At 37.8% G+C, this 20648-nt stretch overlaps 2 protein-coding genes across 3 annotated transcripts; both read left to right on the forward strand.

Annotated features, from left to right (window-relative positions):
* The first annotated feature begins 600 nt into the window (after positions 1 to 600).
* On the forward strand, positions 601 to 9990 carry LOC137028962 (uncharacterized). 2 transcript variants are annotated; one of them, XM_067398435.1, is made up of 9 exons: positions 601 to 739; positions 1808 to 1952; positions 2104 to 2269; positions 2430 to 2664; positions 2773 to 2916; positions 3005 to 3167; positions 3361 to 8465; positions 8920 to 8966; positions 9058 to 9990. In XM_067398435.1, the coding sequence occupies exons 2-9, from the start codon at positions 1832 to 1834 to the stop codon at positions 9713 to 9715; spliced, it is 6639 nt and encodes a 2212-aa protein (XP_067254536.1). In that variant the 5' UTR covers positions 601 to 739; positions 1808 to 1831; the 3' UTR covers positions 9716 to 9990. The 2 variants fall into 2 exon arrangements, with proteins under 2 accessions (XP_067254536.1, XP_067254537.1); XM_067398436.1 differs by lacking the exon at positions 601 to 739 and having other exon boundaries at positions 1857 to 1962.
* A 516-nt stretch (positions 9991 to 10506) lies between these two features.
* ppp2cb (protein phosphatase 2, catalytic subunit, beta isozyme) lies at positions 10507 to 20511 on the forward strand. Its single transcript, XM_067398438.1, has 7 exons — positions 10507 to 10931; positions 15709 to 15918; positions 15999 to 16172; positions 16283 to 16372; positions 18013 to 18174; positions 18277 to 18395; positions 19789 to 20511. The coding sequence occupies exons 1-7, from the start codon at positions 10830 to 10832 to the stop codon at positions 19859 to 19861; spliced, it is 930 nt and encodes a 309-aa protein (XP_067254539.1). The 5' UTR covers positions 10507 to 10829; the 3' UTR covers positions 19862 to 20511.
* Positions 20512 to 20648: the final 137 nt, after the last annotated feature.

Here is a 20648-nt window from a genome sequence, read left to right on the forward strand (position 1 = left end):
TTCGTCAGAGATTCGAATCATTCTCAAGAAGAAGAAAAACCCACAAAAAAGGAAGCACACAGAAAACGGCAGCTTCATATGCGGGTGTGATGATGGGCGTAAACGCTGTAAATAGAGGCTTCTCTTTCTGAGAACGATGGTCAGTTGGTGCACAGCTTCAAGTAAAAAAACCATTTCCCCTATTGCATAAATGATCCAAAGTGCATCTGAGAAATGCACATATGTTGGAAATACAAATACTACAAAAAAAAATATGAAATAACCATTATATTCAGATTCAAGTGTCTTTAATCAGATCTTGAATCTTTATACATTGTAAAAACAAGGGACAAGAATATATTGGCTAGTCTTTTTCTAATGGCCACTGTTTTCCTTTATGAAGCCCTGCATGTGGCGACCCTTAAACCATATATCAAGCAGAGATTCTCAAATAGTATAATACTAAAATTCAAAAGTATTCTCAAAGTAAAATGAAGCAAATGTTCTCATCTCTTGTGTATGTGGGTGATATTTTCTCGAGGCTCACTGGTGGTTGGACTAAAGAAGAACCCGTGGTGTTAGAGCTAACAGTACTAGGTAATTTCCTGTGCCTTTGCTGTTCAGCGTTTGAGGTCAAGCGATTTCCTTTTTGGTATGTCTCACTTGATGTTCCTCAAACTGAAGTGACAAACTTCGCACAGTTCCTTGCTAAGACATCTTCGACCATGTCATACATGTTCAACTGCCATTTTACATGATGGTAAGTACCTAAATTTTTGATCCTACAAGGCGAAACTAGGATATCTTTCATCAGCGTATTGATACATGTCAGTTTGTTTTTTCGGTTATGGTGTAGACATAAGTTTACTTGGCAATAAAGATTTCACATATATTCATATCTGGGTTTTCACATGCACTGTTATGTGAAAATAACCAACATGTAATTTAATACTACTAACAATACAGCTTTAGCCAAATCAGCTTTCACTAGAACCCACGTGATTGTCATTGCATAACAGCAACGTTCCCTAAACCATTATATTAGTACTGACCACGTCTAAAGGCTGCTTTTACATGTAAAAGCTTACATACCTGTGTCGATGTTTACATTTCATTGGTGTATTTTACCATGCTGTGTGTTGAGTTTTGCTGTGGCAGCGTTATTATTTTCCAAGATGCATTTCTTTTTCTCAGTCAAGATTTCTGCAAGCCCTCCTTGTCCTAAATAGCATCGTATTCGTCTGTTTAAAAAGTTATTGTTGAACTAAAACCTCACTGACTTTTTATGGTTGGACAGTCACATGTTAAATAGAACAAACAGAGAGTTGACCAGGTTTAATCAAAGTTCATGTTTGTGAGCACCACAACATTATCTGGACAACAGGGAAGCTCTCGCTGCCATGACGTTTGGTAAGATTTAGTTTTAACTTTAACCATTATTCTACATAAAGACAGTTCTCAGTATGGTAATGCTGGCCTTCGGAACTATAGCAAATATCCATGTGAGTAAATGATTACTGGGTGCTGATAAGTGTGCTTTAGTGCTAGTGGGGCACAGGTGCTTTAGTGCTAGTGGGGCAACATGCACTTTTGTTATATAAATGCACCAATGATCCTGAATCCATATACATTTAGTTATCTATACAAACACCAAAGACGGCAACTGCGAACTTGTGAAAGAGCAAATCGGCTGTTTAGGTTTCCGTGTTTTATCTGTTAAGAGTGACTGCTTATTACAGTGTTTTAGGAATATCGCAGAGAGTCTTCAGATGAAATCTAAACTCTCTTTTTGAACGTCGGATTAATTAAGGTTTATCATCTTTTTTAGGGTGAGTATCAGTTGTAAACAAGAATGGAGCAAAGACAGCGTGAGGAGACAGTAGAGGGCTCCAGATCACAACAGTCAACATTAACAGGAACCCTGGCACTGAAGAACTTCACTATACCCAGGAAGAAACGGACCTCTGGAGAAGGTTTTTCTAGGTTTTCACAAAATCCACATCAGCAGAAAAATATTTGTGATGGCATGCAAACTGTGTGATGATGTTACTGTCGTAATCCAGAGTTACTGTTAAATTCATCTGCTGTTTTTTAATGAGTGCTGTTTCACTTTTGTTTGGTCAGTCCTACTGGAACATTGCTCAGAGGAGAGCCGTGATTACAGTCTCATACAGACAAAACTGAGAGATTCCAACCTAGACACAAGGAAGGACAGAGCAAACGCATGGGTCTGGAGAGATGTTTGTTTAGTGCACAATGAAGAACTCCTTAAAAAGTTCTCTGAAAAAAGGTAATTACATAAAACTGCAGTGTGCAATAACATCTTCAGTGATTCTGCTTCATACATCTGTTACCTACTGTAGCTGTATATTTAAAAAAGTGAATCCACAATAAATGAATTTTGTTTGCTTTCCATTACTTATCTGTCACCGCTCATTGACTGACTACAGGGCAGAGATGCGTGCTAAAGGAAGACACGGGAGAGAAATGGAGGAAAGCTTCTGTTTTTTAGTTGCATCAGATCAAATGACAGCCCAGATTTATCAGCATGGTCTGCGGGTTGGCAACACAGTCCAGCATGCCTTGGGAAAGCCATCACATGGTGTATATCTGTTTAAGCATGTTGATGTGGCATTAAAGTCAACTACCAGCATATTAAGTGCAAACAAAATGCTAATTTTCAAGGTTTGTTGAATGTTTCTTGTTCTTGTACTCTATTCAGTCTGAACATTTTGGAATGACACTTACTTATGAAATGACAATTGTGAGCATTTTTGTGCTTTGGCGCTTCAGGTTCTTTATGGAAAGGTGAAAAAAATTGCTCCAAGCTTGGACTGGAATAAGACGCAGGATCCCATAGTGAGCTTTGACTGTCACATGTGTAAAGATGCAGTGTCCCATCGAGACACTCTTCATCAGCAAGTACTGGGCTCTGCTGTGAGTTGATTAATTTCAGAATAGCAAATTATCCAATCAAATGTACCTACAGATTAGCAGGAGTCTTAATAAAACATTGTTTTTCTAGGTTTTTCTATTTGACTTTAATGAAAATCATGAGCTCAGTGAAAGACCCAGGCAGTGTTTGCCGTATGCTGTAGCTTCATTCGTTCCTGCCAGCAGTGCCATTCTGACTATACCTACAAACTTACCACTCTCTCCTTCAACGCTACCTCTTGGCCAAGTGCAGGGTAAGATAAAACAAACCCCTTTTTTAACACATCAAATACATGCCCATCATTATCACATCAAGTATATTCGTATTACACTTTCCATGATACATATGATTTCAAAACAGATTTGTAGAAATGAATGTCTTGTGATCATGCATCTATCTATTTAATTAAAAACATGTTGTTTATTCTACCACTGAAAATGCAATAGATCGTTTTAAGGCCTGTACTGTGGCAGAGAGAAGAAGAAAAGGAAACACAGCCACCATTACATTCAAACATTTTGGCACACCGGGCTGCTTTGAGACGGATTATACCCCTCAGAATCCAGGAGTAGAAGCTCCATTTCAAAAGACTGATATGCAAAACACTCGGCCACTCAAGCCAAAACAGAACTGGACTCCTGCCAGTGAGGACTCTGTATCTTCCAGCAGTTCAGTACCCGTTATGGATCACACTGCTCTCTCCCAAAGCTTGCTGGGAAAGAAAGCATTCACAAATCGAAGTAAAGACAGTAAATGGGACAAAAGACCTCAAAGTCCACTGGACAAAATTTCCACCTTAGTGTATTCTTCACGCTTGGTTAGGGATCCGCGTCTGTCTAGACAAGAAGCAAACCAACAGACCAACTGCTCAGAGGGTGAGGCAGCATACACTGGCTCAGCATGTGATAATAAAAAAAGCCAACTAGCCTGTCAAAACCAACAAGACAATTATGGGTTTGCTGGAAATAAGTGTGATTCAAAAGAGTCATCAAACATGGACAAGAAGGAAGCTCAAAGAGATGAGGGTCCTTGTTCCCTAAAATCTTCAATGAATGATGAAGGTGTGCCTACCCCAGCATTGCCCTCAATGAAGTTATTCAAAATGAAGTTTCAGAAATATGCTGCCTACTTTAGAATGAGTGAGGAAGAGAGACAACAAAAAATCTGGTCACAAGAAAACATGTCACTAGAACAAAAGCAAGAATTAGCTAACCGTATACTTTTCTATGAGGTTTTTTATGAGAAGTATAAAAAGGGATTACTCTTTCAAAAAATCTATGAGACAAATGAGACCTCCAGTCTGTCTCAAAGAGAGCCCAAAGAAAATCGTGTTTTACAGACAAAAGACAATCCATACAAACAGAATCAGTCCAGTTTTTGCCAAGCACAATGGCATGATGCTGCAAGTTTGTCAGATAACAATGATTTTGTTAACAGGGATAAATGGAGCACAACGCACATTCATGAGAACGAACATCCAGATCATCCAGAACCCAGTGCAGTAATGTTGACAGAAAAGGTACAGGCTCACCTACAGGAGGATGTGGGTCTGATTCAGTCTCCAGATAAACTTTCAGAGCAATCATTGGTGCTGGGTTCACTGAATCTCAACCTCACAGATGAAAAACATGATACACAAAGTGTTCAGTTTGATCTCAATCACCCGAGTCTTTTAACTTGTCCCTCTAATGAAGCTAAGCTTAATCACAGCACAGGATGTGAGCTCTCCAGAAGTGCAGGAGAAGACATGAAGGAGAATGAATCTACTCCAGGTGTTAACTTGGTTGAAAGGCCCAGCACTGAATCATCCCTTATGTATGCAAACAACGTAATCGTCATGGATATTGCAAGCTGTGTCGAAGTCTCTAGCTGTGGGACATCAGACAATTGTAATCTCAGCCCTGCCATGACAGAAAAGCAAAAGCAGAATGGGAAAAGTTGCAGTGGTGTTCAAGAGATGGATTCCTTTAGACAGGTAAAATACTGTGAAATACCTCCAGAGCTTGAAATGGAAACAGTACAACTGGACTACAGCGCTCACAGGGAATTGTACAAAAGACTTCAACTTGATCAACTATTGCCAAGCAAAACTCAAAAGCATGTTTTCTCCTCAAGGGCTTACCTTACACCCAGAGTTATGGGCAGACCCGCAGACACCATTTCCAAGCCAAAAAATGAAAGCAAAGATCACAACAAAGCCAAAACATACCTACACACGATAATCTCAGAAGATCTCCATCTCAGAGTTACTCTAAAAGCAAACAAAACGTCTGCCCATATAAGAGAAATGCTTTCTCTTTCTGAACGATTTTCAAAAATCAAAGGCCTTCAAAAGAAATTGAGTGGAAGAAACAACAAAGTAATTCAAACCCCAGGGACCCAAATGTGCAGCAGTGAAGGACACAAAAAAACTGCAACCAGTAATGCCGAACTAATACAGCTACTAGCTCAGAGGTTCAGTAAATCTAAAATATATGTGAAAAGCACAAGCTTGAGCAGACCAGGCAGTAAGAAGGCATGTCTCAAAAAACAGCACACAGTTCTATCACTAGGTCACTCTCTAAAGAGAAGCAAATATGTCAAGAAGACATGTTTTTGGAAAGCAAAGAAGAATATTAGCAGAAAAATTGTGTCAGCTAAGAGTGCCCATGAAACAGTAAACAGCAAGGCAACATCAGACTCTTCAAACATTCTGTCACATACATCTGAAAAAGATCAAGACCCAGACTCTATTTTAAGAGTAATGTCTCACACATCTGATGCTGAGGATGACAGACAGTGGTTTCACATTGAGAGTTGTCAGGAAGCTAATGCTTTTAAAGGTATACTCCAAGATCAATGTTCTCCAACCATGTCTGTTATCAGCAAAGATCTGACACCATCCATAGGTTTCAACACTATTCCTGGGACCAAAGAGGAACCAATAAATCATACAGAAGCATGTTCAGAAGATCTCTGTGAAAGTAACTCAGTCTACACTCAGAAGGCATCAAAAGATTTAACTTCACACCTAATCTCAGTAATGGTGGATAAAGAAGTGAAGACAACTAAAAACATCCCAAATCAAAACGAAACAACCTTGATGACAAGCACTAGCAAAGATTATGAGAGTATTACAGAAGGTATTACAGAGCGCAAGAGGGAGAACATGTTGCTGAAAGTGACATCAGACAATAGATTGAATCCATTAAGCAACGAGCATTTCACAATGAAAATATCAGTAGATGACGATGTATATGCTTCTAAGAGCTTAAGTATACATGATTATGAAGCATCAAAAACACACAGTGATGTGACCGCAAGCAACACAAACAACAGTCATACAACTAAATTCACAGAACCCAACGTGATGGATACTATCAATAATACAGCTGAGACAGACACTATCAAATGTCAGCAAAATGCAAGTGTGAAAAGTTCTTTAAATGTACAAGCTAGAGAACACATGCCAGCAAATATCCCATATATGGACCACCCATGTGTCAAAATTTTTACCAGCACATCTAATGGCAGCAGTGTGTGGAGTACTGATACAAAGGTGTTGGAAGAGGCAACATCAGATTCAAAGCAGGGTGGTCTAGAGGCTTTGAAATGTGCATCAAATAATGTTGTAGATCTTACTGTTGATGATCCAGCTTTGAGTGGTCAATGTGAGATTTCTTCAGAGCACATAAAGAGCAGCAACACCAATTTGCTTGGTTCTACCAAATCATCAAGTACTCACATAATCAAAGACAAATGTGATTTATCAAGGCCAGAGCAGAACAAAAAAGATGACGTGAACTCACCAGAAACCCAGCTTATTTCTAAACTAAGAGATTATCTGACCAAATTTGAGTCCACTGTCAAGAAACAAGAAGTAGTAAATGAAGATCTGAAAGAAAGACCAGTGGTGTGGATAACACTTGACAGCACGGCACATAAACAGCAGTTGTTTGAAAAAGGCCAGTACTGTATGGTGAATCTTCCCTGCCTGATGCCTCCTGAGAGTGACGCAGTTACAAATGGCAGTTCCAGTGAATGCACCAAAACCTCTATTCAAACCAGGAAGGATCCTCAAAGTGAACATGCTCAAACTGGAACTGATGTTTGCCTGCTAGTGCCTGTTGAATCTAAGAGAGGCAGACGATCTTCTCAAACCAAACGCACCAGAAGATCAAGAAGGAGCAAAGTCACTAGTGTCAGTCCTGACAGCACCAGTGCATTAGACACCGTCAAAGATAACACGAGTCCTCATCCCTTGGTCCAGGTGAACGACCTGAATATTGGTTCCCCAGAAATCTCCGTTAATAACACCTGCAATGCCCAGTTAAAGATGCAAAGAAATAACACAACTGGCCAACAAAATCCCTCAGCGAATTTGGATAGTTTATGTGAACGAAAGAGTCCAGAGAATCAGTCTTCGAACACGATCATAGAAATCATTGATGATGGCAATGTGAGCAGTACATTCGCTGGCAATGAATACAGCATCAGTGACATTTCAAACACTCTTAAAATGGCTGACGAAACAACCTCGTTAACCGAACTTGGATCTTTGCAGTCTAAATGCAAAAACATGTTGCAGCACTTTATCTCGAGTTTTGAACGAGATCAGAAAGTGCCATTCAACCAGTCTTTCGTTTCAAGGTGTCTCATCTTAGAACAATATTTGGAACATCCACCTGCACAAGTAGACCTGAAGTATGAAGCTGTGAATTCTTACTTGGAGTTGCAGATGATGATGGAAGCTTGGCAATTTGTTGAAAACAAAATGAACTTCATGAGAGGTAAACCTACTTTTAGGAGTTTGCTTTGGTATGATCCTTCTCTTTACGGAGAACTCTACAAGGGGGAGGTTGGCTTTCAGCAGCAGTCGTCGTTGTTTGCTTCTTTTCAAAAGATCTTGGCACAAGAGGGCTACAGCAAACTGCAAGAATACTACAGTGCAGTGTCCACGTTGCACCAACAGCTCCATGCGGCCCCTCATGCATCTTACTACATGTATCTGAAAAGCAAGCGTGAGCTCCTCGAGGCTGAGGCTGCTCTCAGAAATCCCCACGATATTAAAAGCTTCTTTTTATCTGTACCAATTGCTGCGATGATCAATTTTGGAGACAGTTTGGAAAGACTGGAAAAGGTCCACAAAGTTATAATGACTTTTGTGGAAACACCATCAGATCAGTTGCCAGGGACATTTGATGTTGGAAAAGCAGAGCATCTGTCCATCGCATGCAGATATCTCCAAGAAAAAGCCCTTTTCTTGAAATCATGCAAAGAAGTGATTTGCAAAATATCATGGTTTGGAATCGAGCACCTTCTATATGATGCCTCTAAGGTTCTTGTATGGAAAGACATGGGTCATGGTGCACCAAGTGAGGTTCTCAAGACATATAAGAATTCAAACCCACAGATTATTTTTGGGGTGACGGAGTCAGGAGTTGCTCTCGTGAACAAAGTGGAACAGCCTCCTCCGTCCATGGATGGAGCAGAGACCAAACAAAAGATTGATGCTGCACGGAAACGCAAAAGTTTACAGTTGTGGATGTCCTCTCAACCCCGTGTTGCACAGGTAAGATTTTGCTCAGATATATAGCATATATAAACATAAAGTATATAGTATATAATATATATAAAGTCAACATTAAATCAAAATGTTAGGTTTTATTGTGACTCGGGGTTCATGTTTTTCCAAAGAAAATAATTGTTTCTTTCTCAGAAATTACTTTGCCCTTTCCTCATAATGCTTATAATGCATTATTTTAGCAACCTCTAACTTGGTCTGGCTCCTTACTTTAGCTATAACACACATTTCTCTCAATCCAATCAATTCCCAGTGAATAAAGTCCTTCCATTCTTTTTTTATAAAGAAAATATCTTCTTGAATATGGGTTGCAAATGGCAGTTTACTTTGACTTTTAGGAAGCTAAAGAGTTGTTTTTTGGACGATAGAGATATTTAATTAAAAAATTTGAAAGAAAAACATTGTGTATCTTTCTGAATGTTTTTCTATATATATAATCTAGAGTATAAAGGCTGACAAGGAGGTGGCTTACAACATGGCTAAAAGGAGGTAGGAGATTTTTAAAATGTAATATAAAGAATAAATATCTTTTTTTAATGGCTAATAAATGTGGCTAATAAATGTTTTCCAACATCCTCAGGGCAACACATCCACCTGTATCACAATATAACATGAATAATAAAGGTGTGAACCCCCTTTTCCAAACAACTCCTGCAAGCCATGTTGAGATTCCAAGGCCTTACTACACTCTTCCTCACAGAGTGGATCGGGGCCATTGGGGAATGGTTGGAAGCACCGCTGCAGACTGGAATGTGTCTTCACCTTCCACGTCTCATGCACACTCTGAAATAAGTTCTCATCTTCTGTCTAAAAGACGTGTGACTTTATCACACTCTGACGAGAGGAGATCTTTAGCAGACATACAAAGACCTCAATGGCCTTCAGTCTCGGCTCCACAAGCAACTTTACGAGGAGATTCTTGTGTTACACATCCATCGTTTGATAGTGTTAAATATCAACAAACTAACACTGCAGCACATCGTCCTGTGCTCTCACAAGAACAAGTAAACCAGTTCAGTTTGGCCATGACACAACCTTATAATTTACCAAATTGTCCTTTGAATGCAAATTTGGTACATCCTCCTCTCTCAGTTCAGGCTTTGACACATGTCCCTGTGCCCAGCACAATTACAGCTATTCATTACCCTTATTTCCTTCTGAATGGACAAACATACACCACAGGCTCCACTTCAGCCATTCACCCTGATACTAGATATTATCCCAACACCATGGGCTAATGAACTACAAGCTATAAGTGAATCACATAGATAGCCTATGTATTTTTGAAAATTACATCAAAGAACTGGTTTTACATCTTATAACTAAAGTCACTGATACATACATATGCACTTGGTACTTTTAAGCAAATGTACTTTAATGTGACTTTAATGTATATATTATATAACATACATTTTCAGGTAAAACCATCCATTTCTGTATATAACAGTGTTTTGTACAGAGCTTAATTACTTTATTGTGGTATTTATTTGCAATTCAACATTTATTTTCTACATCAATATAACATTAATAAAGAAATTATTTGATAATTCTACAAATTTAGTAGAAAAACTGTTTTTCAAACAGATATTGTCTGTGACTTCTTACACATCATTAGAAACACGATACTTACATATACAGTACACTGTACTTTTCATGATTCTGGCATATGTAGGTCCAGCCACACAATTTTGCCAGGTATTTTACATAACTAACAGTATTAATCTGCTGAGTTGTATTACTTTACTGTTTAGAAATGTGTCACTTGAGTAGTAACTTTTTTTTATATTTTATATTTTTATATTTTATATTTTTCTGTTTATATTGCAGAACCAATAAGTAGCCTATTAAATAGTCATTATATTAGGCACAGAGATGCATGTTATGTCTAATAGGTTTCACACTAATTCATTGTAAACATTAAAAATGCACAGTTTGGCCTTCTTTTAACAATGGAAAAGTATGTGTGGTCTTCCTGGCCACAGGAGGCAGCAGAGCGTTCAGTGGCATGCCTTTCTGGTGACGTCATGGGCGGCGATAGCAGCGGCCATTACACAGCGCGTTTATGAGGAAGGTCGGAAGCGCAACGAGTCAACGGAAAATCTATCAACGACAGATCGCGCATACAGTCAAAAGACAGATATCTGTTATCGCCAAGCCTAGATAAAAACACCCGTGGCACGGCATTTGGCGTTTAATGAGCTGATATCCGAGTTGAACAGCAGTGTTTGTGCTTCGCGTCGGCCCAGCGCGTGAGTGTGGCAGTGGTACATTAAACGAGTTCAGTGCGCGCGCACTCACTGCTGATTTAATTACCGAAGAATCTGTGAGAATTACCGCAGAATCGCGCCGGTGATGGATGATAAAACGTTCACGAAAGAATTAGACCAATGGGTCGAACAGCTGAACGAGTGTAAACAGCTGACCGAGAACCAAGTGAGAACACTCTGCGAGAAGGTAAAGAAAATCTCGTGTTTTATACATTATTAGCTCATATTTGTCATTTAATAAACAAATGATTCCATTAAATATAACCCTTAGCATTACTGAACGCTCTGTGAGAACATAAAATATATACATCATTATTATATGAAACAATCATCAAGGTTCTTTGAACCATTTTTTGATGCAATGAATGGGATTTACATACAAACACACACTGATTTGGATATTTGTAGCTTAGGAAAAATACTTTTGTGCGTTAATGTATTCTGTATTGTGGCAAAGTAAACGAAATAAAGTTCGCAGTAGTCCTTAAACAATTACATTGTTGCATACAGTAAAGTTGATAGAGAACTCCTTAATACTTTTGTAACCTGCATAGAAAGGTTGGAGGAAACATGTCTACTGATATTCCATAATGACTAAAGCAAATCACTTTAGGCTATTTACAAATTCTCATTGCTCACCAAAATATGTTGAGGACCCATCGAAATGATGCTCCTGATTTGTATATTCTTGTCACATTTAATAATAAATTACATTTAATAATTCTAACGTGATAAAGTTAACGTTATTATAGCATCATTTGACTGATGTAACACGGCAGCCAACACACCTCAAAGTGTTCCTGGTAACTTTATTTCAAAGGTTAATGAATTTGCAACAGGTGAATGTAACAGTTTTAACAAGTCAAACATTTCAGTCTTGGTAACAATTTATTTAAGCCACAAAATATTCATTCTGTAAATAAGTATAATGAAAAAGTACTTCAAATGTTTATATTTGGTTGCCTGTATTTATTCATGTCAGTATTTGTTATATAAATTTGTCATTTGCAGTCTATATAACTTGAAATTGACCTGCCTGTCTGGTTGAATAGTATCCTCCAGCACTAAAGTTGCTTCTATTTACAGTCACTACCACAGTTGTTTACATGTGACACAGATGTTACCTCACATCTGTCTGATGTCATCATGGACTCCATGGATATCCAAAGATTTACCAAAACATTGCCTAGAAAATGTGTGTAGTTATTTTATATAACCAAATGCTTAAATAATACAAGTTAGTAAAAATTGCAATTAAAATAAGGAAATAAAGCAGCTCTGGTGGCTCAAACAGCAGAGAATATCTGATAAAATGTATCAGTGCAGTCAGTGTATGTGTTTCTGGATAAAAAGTAGTAAGGCTTTATCAGGAGTTCTTTGTGGTGTCTGAAGTGAAGATGGTTTTCAGTATGAGATTTAGTGCTATATTGTGAATTTAGTCATGGCGAAAGAGCATTTTTGGGCACAAAACACAGTGAGTAACTATTCTGTAGTGTGGCATAGAAAGCCTTATTGCTTTTATAAAACGGTTACTGTTTATTAAAAATATTGAGGTAAAAATTATATCAAAATGTTATTTATAAAGCACATTCATTAGGTACCATTATTCTGCTCGAAGATCTAATCCTGACAGAACAGCAGAATGCCATTTTAAAAAACAACCTTATCCATTATGATTTGACGATATTGCAGTATTGCTTAATCTACAAACACGAAGACATGTTTTTCATAACTGTCACAACTTGCCATTCTGATGTTTTGAATGTTACCCATACAGCTCTTCAGGAAGAGCTGAGAAATGCTTTTTTCATTGAGCCAGTGAGTCTTCATATAGTAAAATGTGATGCCTTTTGTTTTGAGTTTGCTGGTTTTGTTTGTACTTTTTAAGAATATGTCAGGCCTTTGTCATCATCACAGGTATGCACGTGGAGCAAAGATTCAAAAATAGACAGCATGGCTTGATCCGTACTGGTCTAAATCTGCCCATGTATTGCTACACAATTGTGGACCCTTAAAAAGGGTTAAAAGTAAAGAAAACTCTGTTCCCTACTGTACTAAATAGAAATGGGACCAAAGGTCTCCATGGAAACACACTCATACTGTCTCCATGGTGATGGGGGTTGTTCTCTCAGCAGTTATTGATTAGATTTCACAGTGATACAGAGTGCACAGACATGCACGTCCATCAGATAAGCACTCTGGCGTCTTTTATTCTTGTTGTGACTTAATCTTTGCATGTTTTAAAGCTGCTGTTGTCTTGAGGATTTCTCAGCATGGTCTAACTTTAGACAATCCTATATAGAAGCCGGCCCGTATTAGCAGCCTGTCCATTTATTCTCAATTCAGCATCGGTATTCCAGTAAAGGCAGGCTTTGTTTTGACTGACAATGTTAGAGAGATTTGGGAGCATGCATTAATGATATTAAACTAGATTTTTTTTACATTTTCTGATGAAAGTTTCAGTGGTGCTTGCCTGGTCACTTAACAAGACTTCAAGGAGACTCTGTTCATGTCCATACAATGGGTGTACTGAGTGTTCAAGTCACTAGATTAGAGAAATAGTGCCTCTTGCTTTATCAAACACCATTAATGAGTGTGAAAATTGTCTAAAGCAATCTTGGTGCTTGAGTTGTATGAATAAAGCTGGATGTTTGTAGCTCCTCCTTAAAAAACAACCAGATTGGGTTTTGGAAATGTTCTTGTCTGTTTTTCTGCTCCGTGCGCTTGAGGTTAACCCAGGCTAGGCATGCACTGACGCACTGAATGCTTTCACAACACTTATTTTCAGCTGCCAAAAATTTTCAGGCCGAAATGGTTGTGAAGGGTCGAAATCATTGACCGAAACAATGATGTTGAATTGGCACTTCTCCAGTGGTGCAGTTTGATTTTTCAGCATCTATTTCATGCACACAATGTGGATGAACAACAACAGTTAAATGTGTCAACTAGGGGTGGGCGATATGAGTGTTTATTTCACGATAACAATATATATCATAATATAGGCTAGTTATCTTTACTTTTGTTTTTATGAAAAAATAAGAACACATAAGCAAATTACAAACAGACAGTAGAACAATAAATGGACAATAGAACAAATATACAAATTAAATTTAAGCTTTTCAGGTACAGTTGGTTTATTTAACACATAGTCAGTCAGCGCAAGTCCCCATGTTCTATCACTGAGTAACTTTAAGTAGTTCTCTAGTACACAATAAATATATTTACGTACTGTGATCTAAACGATAGCAATTTTGTTGTCACAATATATATCTTTATCCAGCCCTAGCAACAGCGATACTGATAGAGTTGTAAATCTCAAGATCAATCTTTAGTCTGTGCTTTTTTTCTGTTGATGCTAGAATAAAACTTCACCGAACATTTGTAGTGCACCAGCCATCCAATAATCGCAATAAGTTTTGTTACTTTTGATATGAAACAGTCTAGACTTTCTAATTTTTTAGAAAGTTACATTTACCTCAGGAAAGCTATTCGGTGACCATGAACTCAATAGTTAGCTAGAAAAAAAATAACTCTAGAGAGCATCATTTTGGTAAATACATGCAGTATATTACATATTCATTATATTTTTTACTTGTCAGTGGTCTTCATTATTTAATTTACGTTTGAATCTGTTTTAAAAACAAATGATTACAGCCATCATTTAAATGTTAAAATTTAACCAGCAAATTGGTGTAGAAATATTCTATTACTAAAAAGTTGATAAAAATGTGCAATTTAAATTTTTGTAAATAAATTTAAGTAATTGATTATTAAACAAACTTTGAAAGGAAAAAAAGTTTTCTAAAAGACTTAATTTTGGTGTTTAGGCAAAATTCATAATATTAATCAAGTGTAATATTAATACAATTAAATTCCCACTCATTAATGGAGTTAAGCATTAAAATTATGTATTCATTATCCAGAAGTTAAAGAAAAATTAGATTAATTTAAATGGAAATATTTGCAGTAGATGCACTGCTTTTGAACACTTTTCCTGTGGCACGCTCTGTTTTAATTCTCTAATGACAGTGAGGAATGCTAGACGCATGATAATTCCCCTTTAAATTGCAGAACTCGTGTTCGGAGAAAATATTTCTTGTGAGAACAATAGATGTGTGCTTGAATCTATTATGGAAGACACTGCAGGTCCATTGTCCGGTTTGAAAAGGTCCGATGACAATACTGTTCAACCACTGCTGTACGGAGGTGCTATTGATGTGCAGGCAGACAGTATCCCAATGCTAACTCCTGTGATGAAAAATACTATTGTATTTGAAGGATAGAATTTGAAGGAAACGGTAAGATTTGCACGTTTTTTTAAGATGTTTTGTCACTGACACAAGTCAGACAATTGTATTTACGCTGCTGCAAAAATGTAATATATTTGATTAATTTAAATAATTAAATTAAAAAGGCTATTTGGCCAGTGGAAAAGAATGAGAATAATTTGAGAATAAATGAGAGAGAATAAATGTTTTCTCTGAAAAATATTTAAAATGGCTTTTATGGATCTTTTGATATAGTATTTATTCTAAAACAAGACAAGGATGCAAAATAATTTTAGCAATGTAATGCGACCTGCACAAATAGCATTTACAGTCCATTGTCTCTTATTTTCTTGTCTTGTAGCCTACCGTTAAACATGGTATCACGTAGATGGGAATATGCATATGAAAGGGATATGCAGATGACGTTATGCGTAGTAAAACTAGGCGTTGTAAGCTCCATATGTCGCTATTTTGGGGAAGAGACGGAGTGGAGATGCACTGGGTTTTATAAAGGGAATTTTGCGCATGTTCTGGCGTATGGATAGTTTTATAAATGTATGAAAACGTTTGTGCATATGCAAAATCTAGCTTTTGTGTATACGCATACTTTTAGGATGAAATCTACGTAAAGTTTTATACATGAGGTCCTTGGACTCTTACTGTGACTGATGCACTGTCTTATTCTCACACACGCAGGCTAAAGAGATTCTCACTAAGGAGTCCAATGTGCAGGAGGTGCGCTGCCCCGTCACAGTGTGTGGAGATGTGCATGGCCAGTTTCATGACCTTATGGAGCTCTTCAGAATTGGTGGGAAGTCACCTGACACCAACTACCTGTTTATGGGCGACTATGTAGACAGAGGATATTACTCAGTGGAAACAGTTACACTTCTTGTTGCACTAAAGGTACGTTTGCTACATTTGCTATGATGGTCTTGCAAACACTTCAGACTTCTTGACATTCCATTTGTCGTCTTCATTTGTAGGTTCGCTATCCAGAACGCATCACGATATTGCGAGGAAACCACGAGAGCAGACAGATCACACAGGTGTACGGTTTCTATGACGAGTGCTTGAGGAAATATGGCAACGCCAACGTCTGGAAGTATTTCACAGACCTCTTTGACTACCTACCCCTTACAGCCCTGGTGGATGGGCAGGTGAGAAACCCTCCTCTTCTGAGAAATACACATAAGAACAATAACAGAACCGATGTAACTTCTCTGCTGTAGAATCCTATCTTGTATAACTGTCTCTCTCTTTGTGTCAGATCTTCTGCCTGCACGGTGGTCTCTCTCCATCCATAGACACACTGGATCACATTCGTGCTCTGGATCGTCTGCAGGAGGTTCCACATGAGGTCAGTACAACCACAGATCGCATCTACATTATTGACTGCGTCAAGTGGCTTGAAGAAAGAGGACATCAGTGTGTGTAGCAGTAGTGTAAAAGTTAGTGTAAAGGTTTTGGTCTGTGTGAATGAAATGTTGTATCAGAACTGCTCTGCCCTTGCCATGACACTCAAAAAGACTGGCACATATTGTTTGGAATCTAATTGAATTAACTGTGGGAGAAGAAAGAAAAATGTTTAAAGGCGCAGTGTGTAAATTTTAGCAGCATCTACCGGCGAGGTTGCGAATTGCAATATAGAGAAGCTACTGTGGCCAACACAGGACAAAGATGTTGTCGTCTGAGACGGAAGAGACTAGCCAGTCAAGCATATGCCCTCTGTAGAGCAGTTTGTCCATTTAGGGCTACTGTAGAAACATGACGCCGCAAATTGCGACTTAACATGTAAGGGGACCTGTGGTGTATGTAGATAGAAATGTTTCATTCAAGGTAATAAAAACATAACGCTTCATTATGTAAGGTCTTTATATACCACTTAAAACATAGTTTTGTATATTATATTGCATTTGTCAATTGATCCTCATTCAATTTCTTTCAATTGAAATTTACACATTGCACCTTTAAAGGGGTAATTAATTGCTGGCAACCTTTTAATAAAACCTGTCTATGCAGTAGAAACACTTTAAACCTTTTGTTACTTGCTGCACATGGAAACACAACCATCTTCGCATATTTTTGGGCTTCCTGTGGTTTTCAGTGAAAATAAATGTTCAGTGGTTTAACATTTGAAAATTAAGACAACCATAAATATTAATGTAATTGTACAATTGTAGTCTAAAATTTTTGCATTATTATTATTATTATTATTATTATTTTTAAATACTATTTTTTTTAAGAGGAATATAAAATTTAATATTTTATATTTGAATAGTAATTGTTATATAATTTCTTTCCATAATCGTGTTTTTTTTTTTTTTTTTTTTTTTGTCAGAAAATAGCAATTAGATGAATAAACTGAATAAAGGGCCGTTCTCAACAAAAAATGACACAGCACTAGTTGAATAAAAGTTCTCTTGTGTAGTTATAGTTGTATTTATAAATGGACACCAGCCTCAATTTCCCCTCTATCCCTATACTGTTTTACTGGGAAACTGCTGCAAATGAATCGATTCAGACTATTTTATAAATTCACATGGCCTATTCATCAGAAACCAAAACAATGCTTAATGCTCCAAATGATTCAATTGCATCGCTAGTTCTGATTTTAAAAAGCCGACAGAAATATGCGACATGTCTTCATAACTGAAATTCTCAAGTAAAATGTGTCTTAAGTCAATCCCTCATGTTACACAGTGTAGTTCACACTCATTCACCGTCACATGCAGTATATAATGGGCTTTCGTCTGCTCTTATCAAGATCAGATTCATGGGTGTTGAGCTGAACTCTTGTGACTGTATAGCCCTGTAGAACCTTGTCTCTTAAACCTTTATTACCTCTTTAGATAAAATAACCAAGATACCAGCTCTACTTGTAAATGTCAGGAGTAATTAAAGTGCGTTTTAGATATATGGCATCGATACATCACACGTTCTCCTAAAGGCTTTCACTGGTTTGAGGGGATTTGCTGTAAATCGGTGTGTGTGTTTCAGGGACCCATGTGTGACCTGCTGTGGTCAGACCCTGATGATCGTGGTGGCTGGGGAATCTCGCCACGAGGAGCCGGTTACACATTTGGACAAGACATTTCTGAGACCTTCAACCACGCTAATGGCCTCACGCTGGTGTCCCGTGCCCATCAGCTGGTCATGGAGGTGAGATCCACAGTTCAACTTTTCGCAACCCTTCAGTGGAATAACGATTAAGATCAGATCGGATATAAAACAACTTTTTTTTTCTTCTTTTTTTTCTTTCAGGGGTACAATTGGTGTCATGATAGGAACGTTGTCACTATCTTCAGTGCGCCAAACTACTGCTATCGCTGTGGCAACCAGGCAGCCATTATGGAACTGGACGATACCCTTAAATATTCATTGTAAGTTACACTTATTATGATGATCTTTCTCATATAAAGTGTTATGTCAAGAACAAGTCTGAACCTTACTTCAAGTGTTTTACTTAAAGAATGAAAATGAAGCCTGTTTCGAGGACTATAAAGGTTTTCAACTTTTATGGCATTATCTTCATTTTGTGACATTAATTTCATTGCTTTTGAAGTCCCTAGTATGCTTTTTCGGGTATTTTCTTTCATGTAGTGTGTAATGTCTGCAAAGTTTTAAAGATCAAAGTGTACGACACAGTTATTGTCTCCTACAAGAAAGAAATGAGTCATCAGCAATTCCGGTCTCACTTCCATTACACATCTATGTAGGTTTATAACAAATTTGCATAATGCCCACCTATGGTCTTCATTGGGTACCCATGAACAATCTATGATCTACTTTGACCCTCAAACACTGTAGTTGTAGTTGAGAAGCAGTGTGTCGAAGACGTGCCAAATCCACTTTGCATCCACTTCCAAAGAATGAGGACTCAGGCTGGAATTTATACAGTAAAACTGATTCCATCATTACAGTTCACATCGCTGTTCTGAAATTCAGATATGGTAATGGGAGTATTCACTGTATGCACTGTAAAAGCACAACAGACTGGGCCATCTTACCAATCGGATCAGAGTAATCAATCACAACAGATTGGAGCCAGCTGACCAATCTGAGCAGAGGAAGCTCTCATAAAGGAGGGGTTTTGAGAGTCTGATTCCTTTATTGAACAGTTTCAGATGCTGTGAGAGAAGAGGTGATGCAGCTATGTACATTATGAGAAAATGTAAATGTTTATTGACCTTGGATGCATGTAAAGCTATTGTAGGAGACTCCAAAACAGAATTGGGAACTTTTAAAATGGCATAATAGGGGCACTTTAACCATATTACTGCAAAATTCTTATTGCTGTGTAATTGTCAACAAACTGCAAGAAACTCTGGTACTCTGAACACTCCCCAGTCTGCCATTGGTTGAACAAAAACACCCCAAACTCATGTGTTGCTGTGTTGGAATGTGAGCAGTGTTTTCATAGCACCAGTGTTGGACACTTCAGGAAAATCAGCCTACATATGTCTTACTGCATATTAAATCAGGATAGGAGAAAGAAAAAACGACTTGCAGTAATGACGCTAATAACAATCACCATTGAGAATAGTGGGAATTAAAAATACTATATATACAGCAATGTGAACTGTGGGGTAAAATGCGCTTAATTGCAATTAAAATGTCACAATGCAAAAAATCTCTTTAGTCCTAAAATGATGCTTCATTTTCATGCATTCTGCAATATATTTCTTACTTGTTGAGGTTTTGGAGTGAAATTTGATCAGAACATGTTTTCATGATTTGAACATATAGTGAGCGACATTTTTCTTTTTCCCCCAGCCTTCAGTTTGATCCAGCTCCTCGACGTGGAGAGCCTCACGTCACCCGCCGCACCCCCGACTACTTCCTATAAGCGAGCACTGGCCTGCCTCCAAAGACCTCTGACGCAAATGAAAAATTGACAATTCCAAACATGCATACATCTATTCGTCCAATGTGTACATAAAATGGGGGATATGTTCTGACACAACACTAACATGGACCAAAATGTGCCATACAAGCATTTAATGCCCAAATCCGATCGCTCTGTCTCAGTACTGCTACAAAGTGTCTCGTTTTAGCCTATAGTGCAAATTGCCTGCTGTATACAATGAATAGAGTTGTTCCCTTCGTTCTTGAATTGTAAATTACTCTGAGTAAAAAAACAAGCAACTAGCTTTCTCTTACAGTTTCACTGGAAAAAAAAAGTCATTTAAGTTGGCAATGCCAGGCATGTGAAAAACAGTAACATTTTATACACAAACTGACGTCCTTTCCTCTATCTTCACCAAAAAAACACAAAAAAATCCAATCGGGAAGGAATGTTGAAACCGAAGGAAGTGCCTCTTCCGTTCTGGGAGTGAACACACAAGTGTACATGGACTTTATCTGACTGTCCCTCTTCGTCTAATATTACCATTTTATTTTATTTTGTGTTTCCTGTCTTCTGTGTATTTGTTAATAAGTGATGGCCTCTTCTTTGGTGTATTTGAACTAATAAAGTACTTTTAATCGCAAGCTACTCCAAAACCACACACTAGTTGTGCTTTTTTGACATTGCTAATTGAGGATTATTGTTATTGAGAGTAAAACTACTCAGTAAGAAATGTAGAGGATAAATGTTTTATTTTTGTAGTTTACATTACGAATTGACTGGAGCA

The sequence above is a fragment of the Chanodichthys erythropterus genome, chromosome 10, assembly GCF_024489055.1.
Source record: "Chanodichthys erythropterus isolate Z2021 chromosome 10, ASM2448905v1, whole genome shotgun sequence".
Taxonomy (NCBI): Eukaryota; Metazoa; Chordata; class Actinopteri; order Cypriniformes; family Xenocyprididae; genus Chanodichthys; species Chanodichthys erythropterus.

Coding starts and splice junctions, on each gene's coding strand:
- LOC137028962 (XM_067398435.1), top strand. CDS start 1,832: ATGGAGCAAAGACAGCGTGAGGAGACAGTAGAGGGCTCCAGATCACAA. Junction 2,665..2,772: donor ACAAAATGCTAATTTTCAAG/GTTTGTTGAATG, acceptor TTGGCGCTTCAG/GTTCTTTATGGAAAGGTGAA. Junction 8,466..8,919: donor CTCAACCCCGTGTTGCACAG/GTAAGATTTTGC, acceptor TATATAATCTAG/AGTATAAAGGCTGACAAGGA.
- ppp2cb (XM_067398438.1), top strand. CDS start 10,830: ATGGATGATAAAACGTTCACGAAAGAATTAGACCAATGGGTCGAACAG. Junction 10,932..15,708: donor TGAGAACACTCTGCGAGAAG/GTAAAGAAAATC, acceptor TCACACACGCAG/GCTAAAGAGATTCTCACTAA. Junction 18,175..18,276: donor CCCATCAGCTGGTCATGGAG/GTGAGATCCACA, acceptor TTTTTCTTTCAG/GGGTACAATTGGTGTCATGA.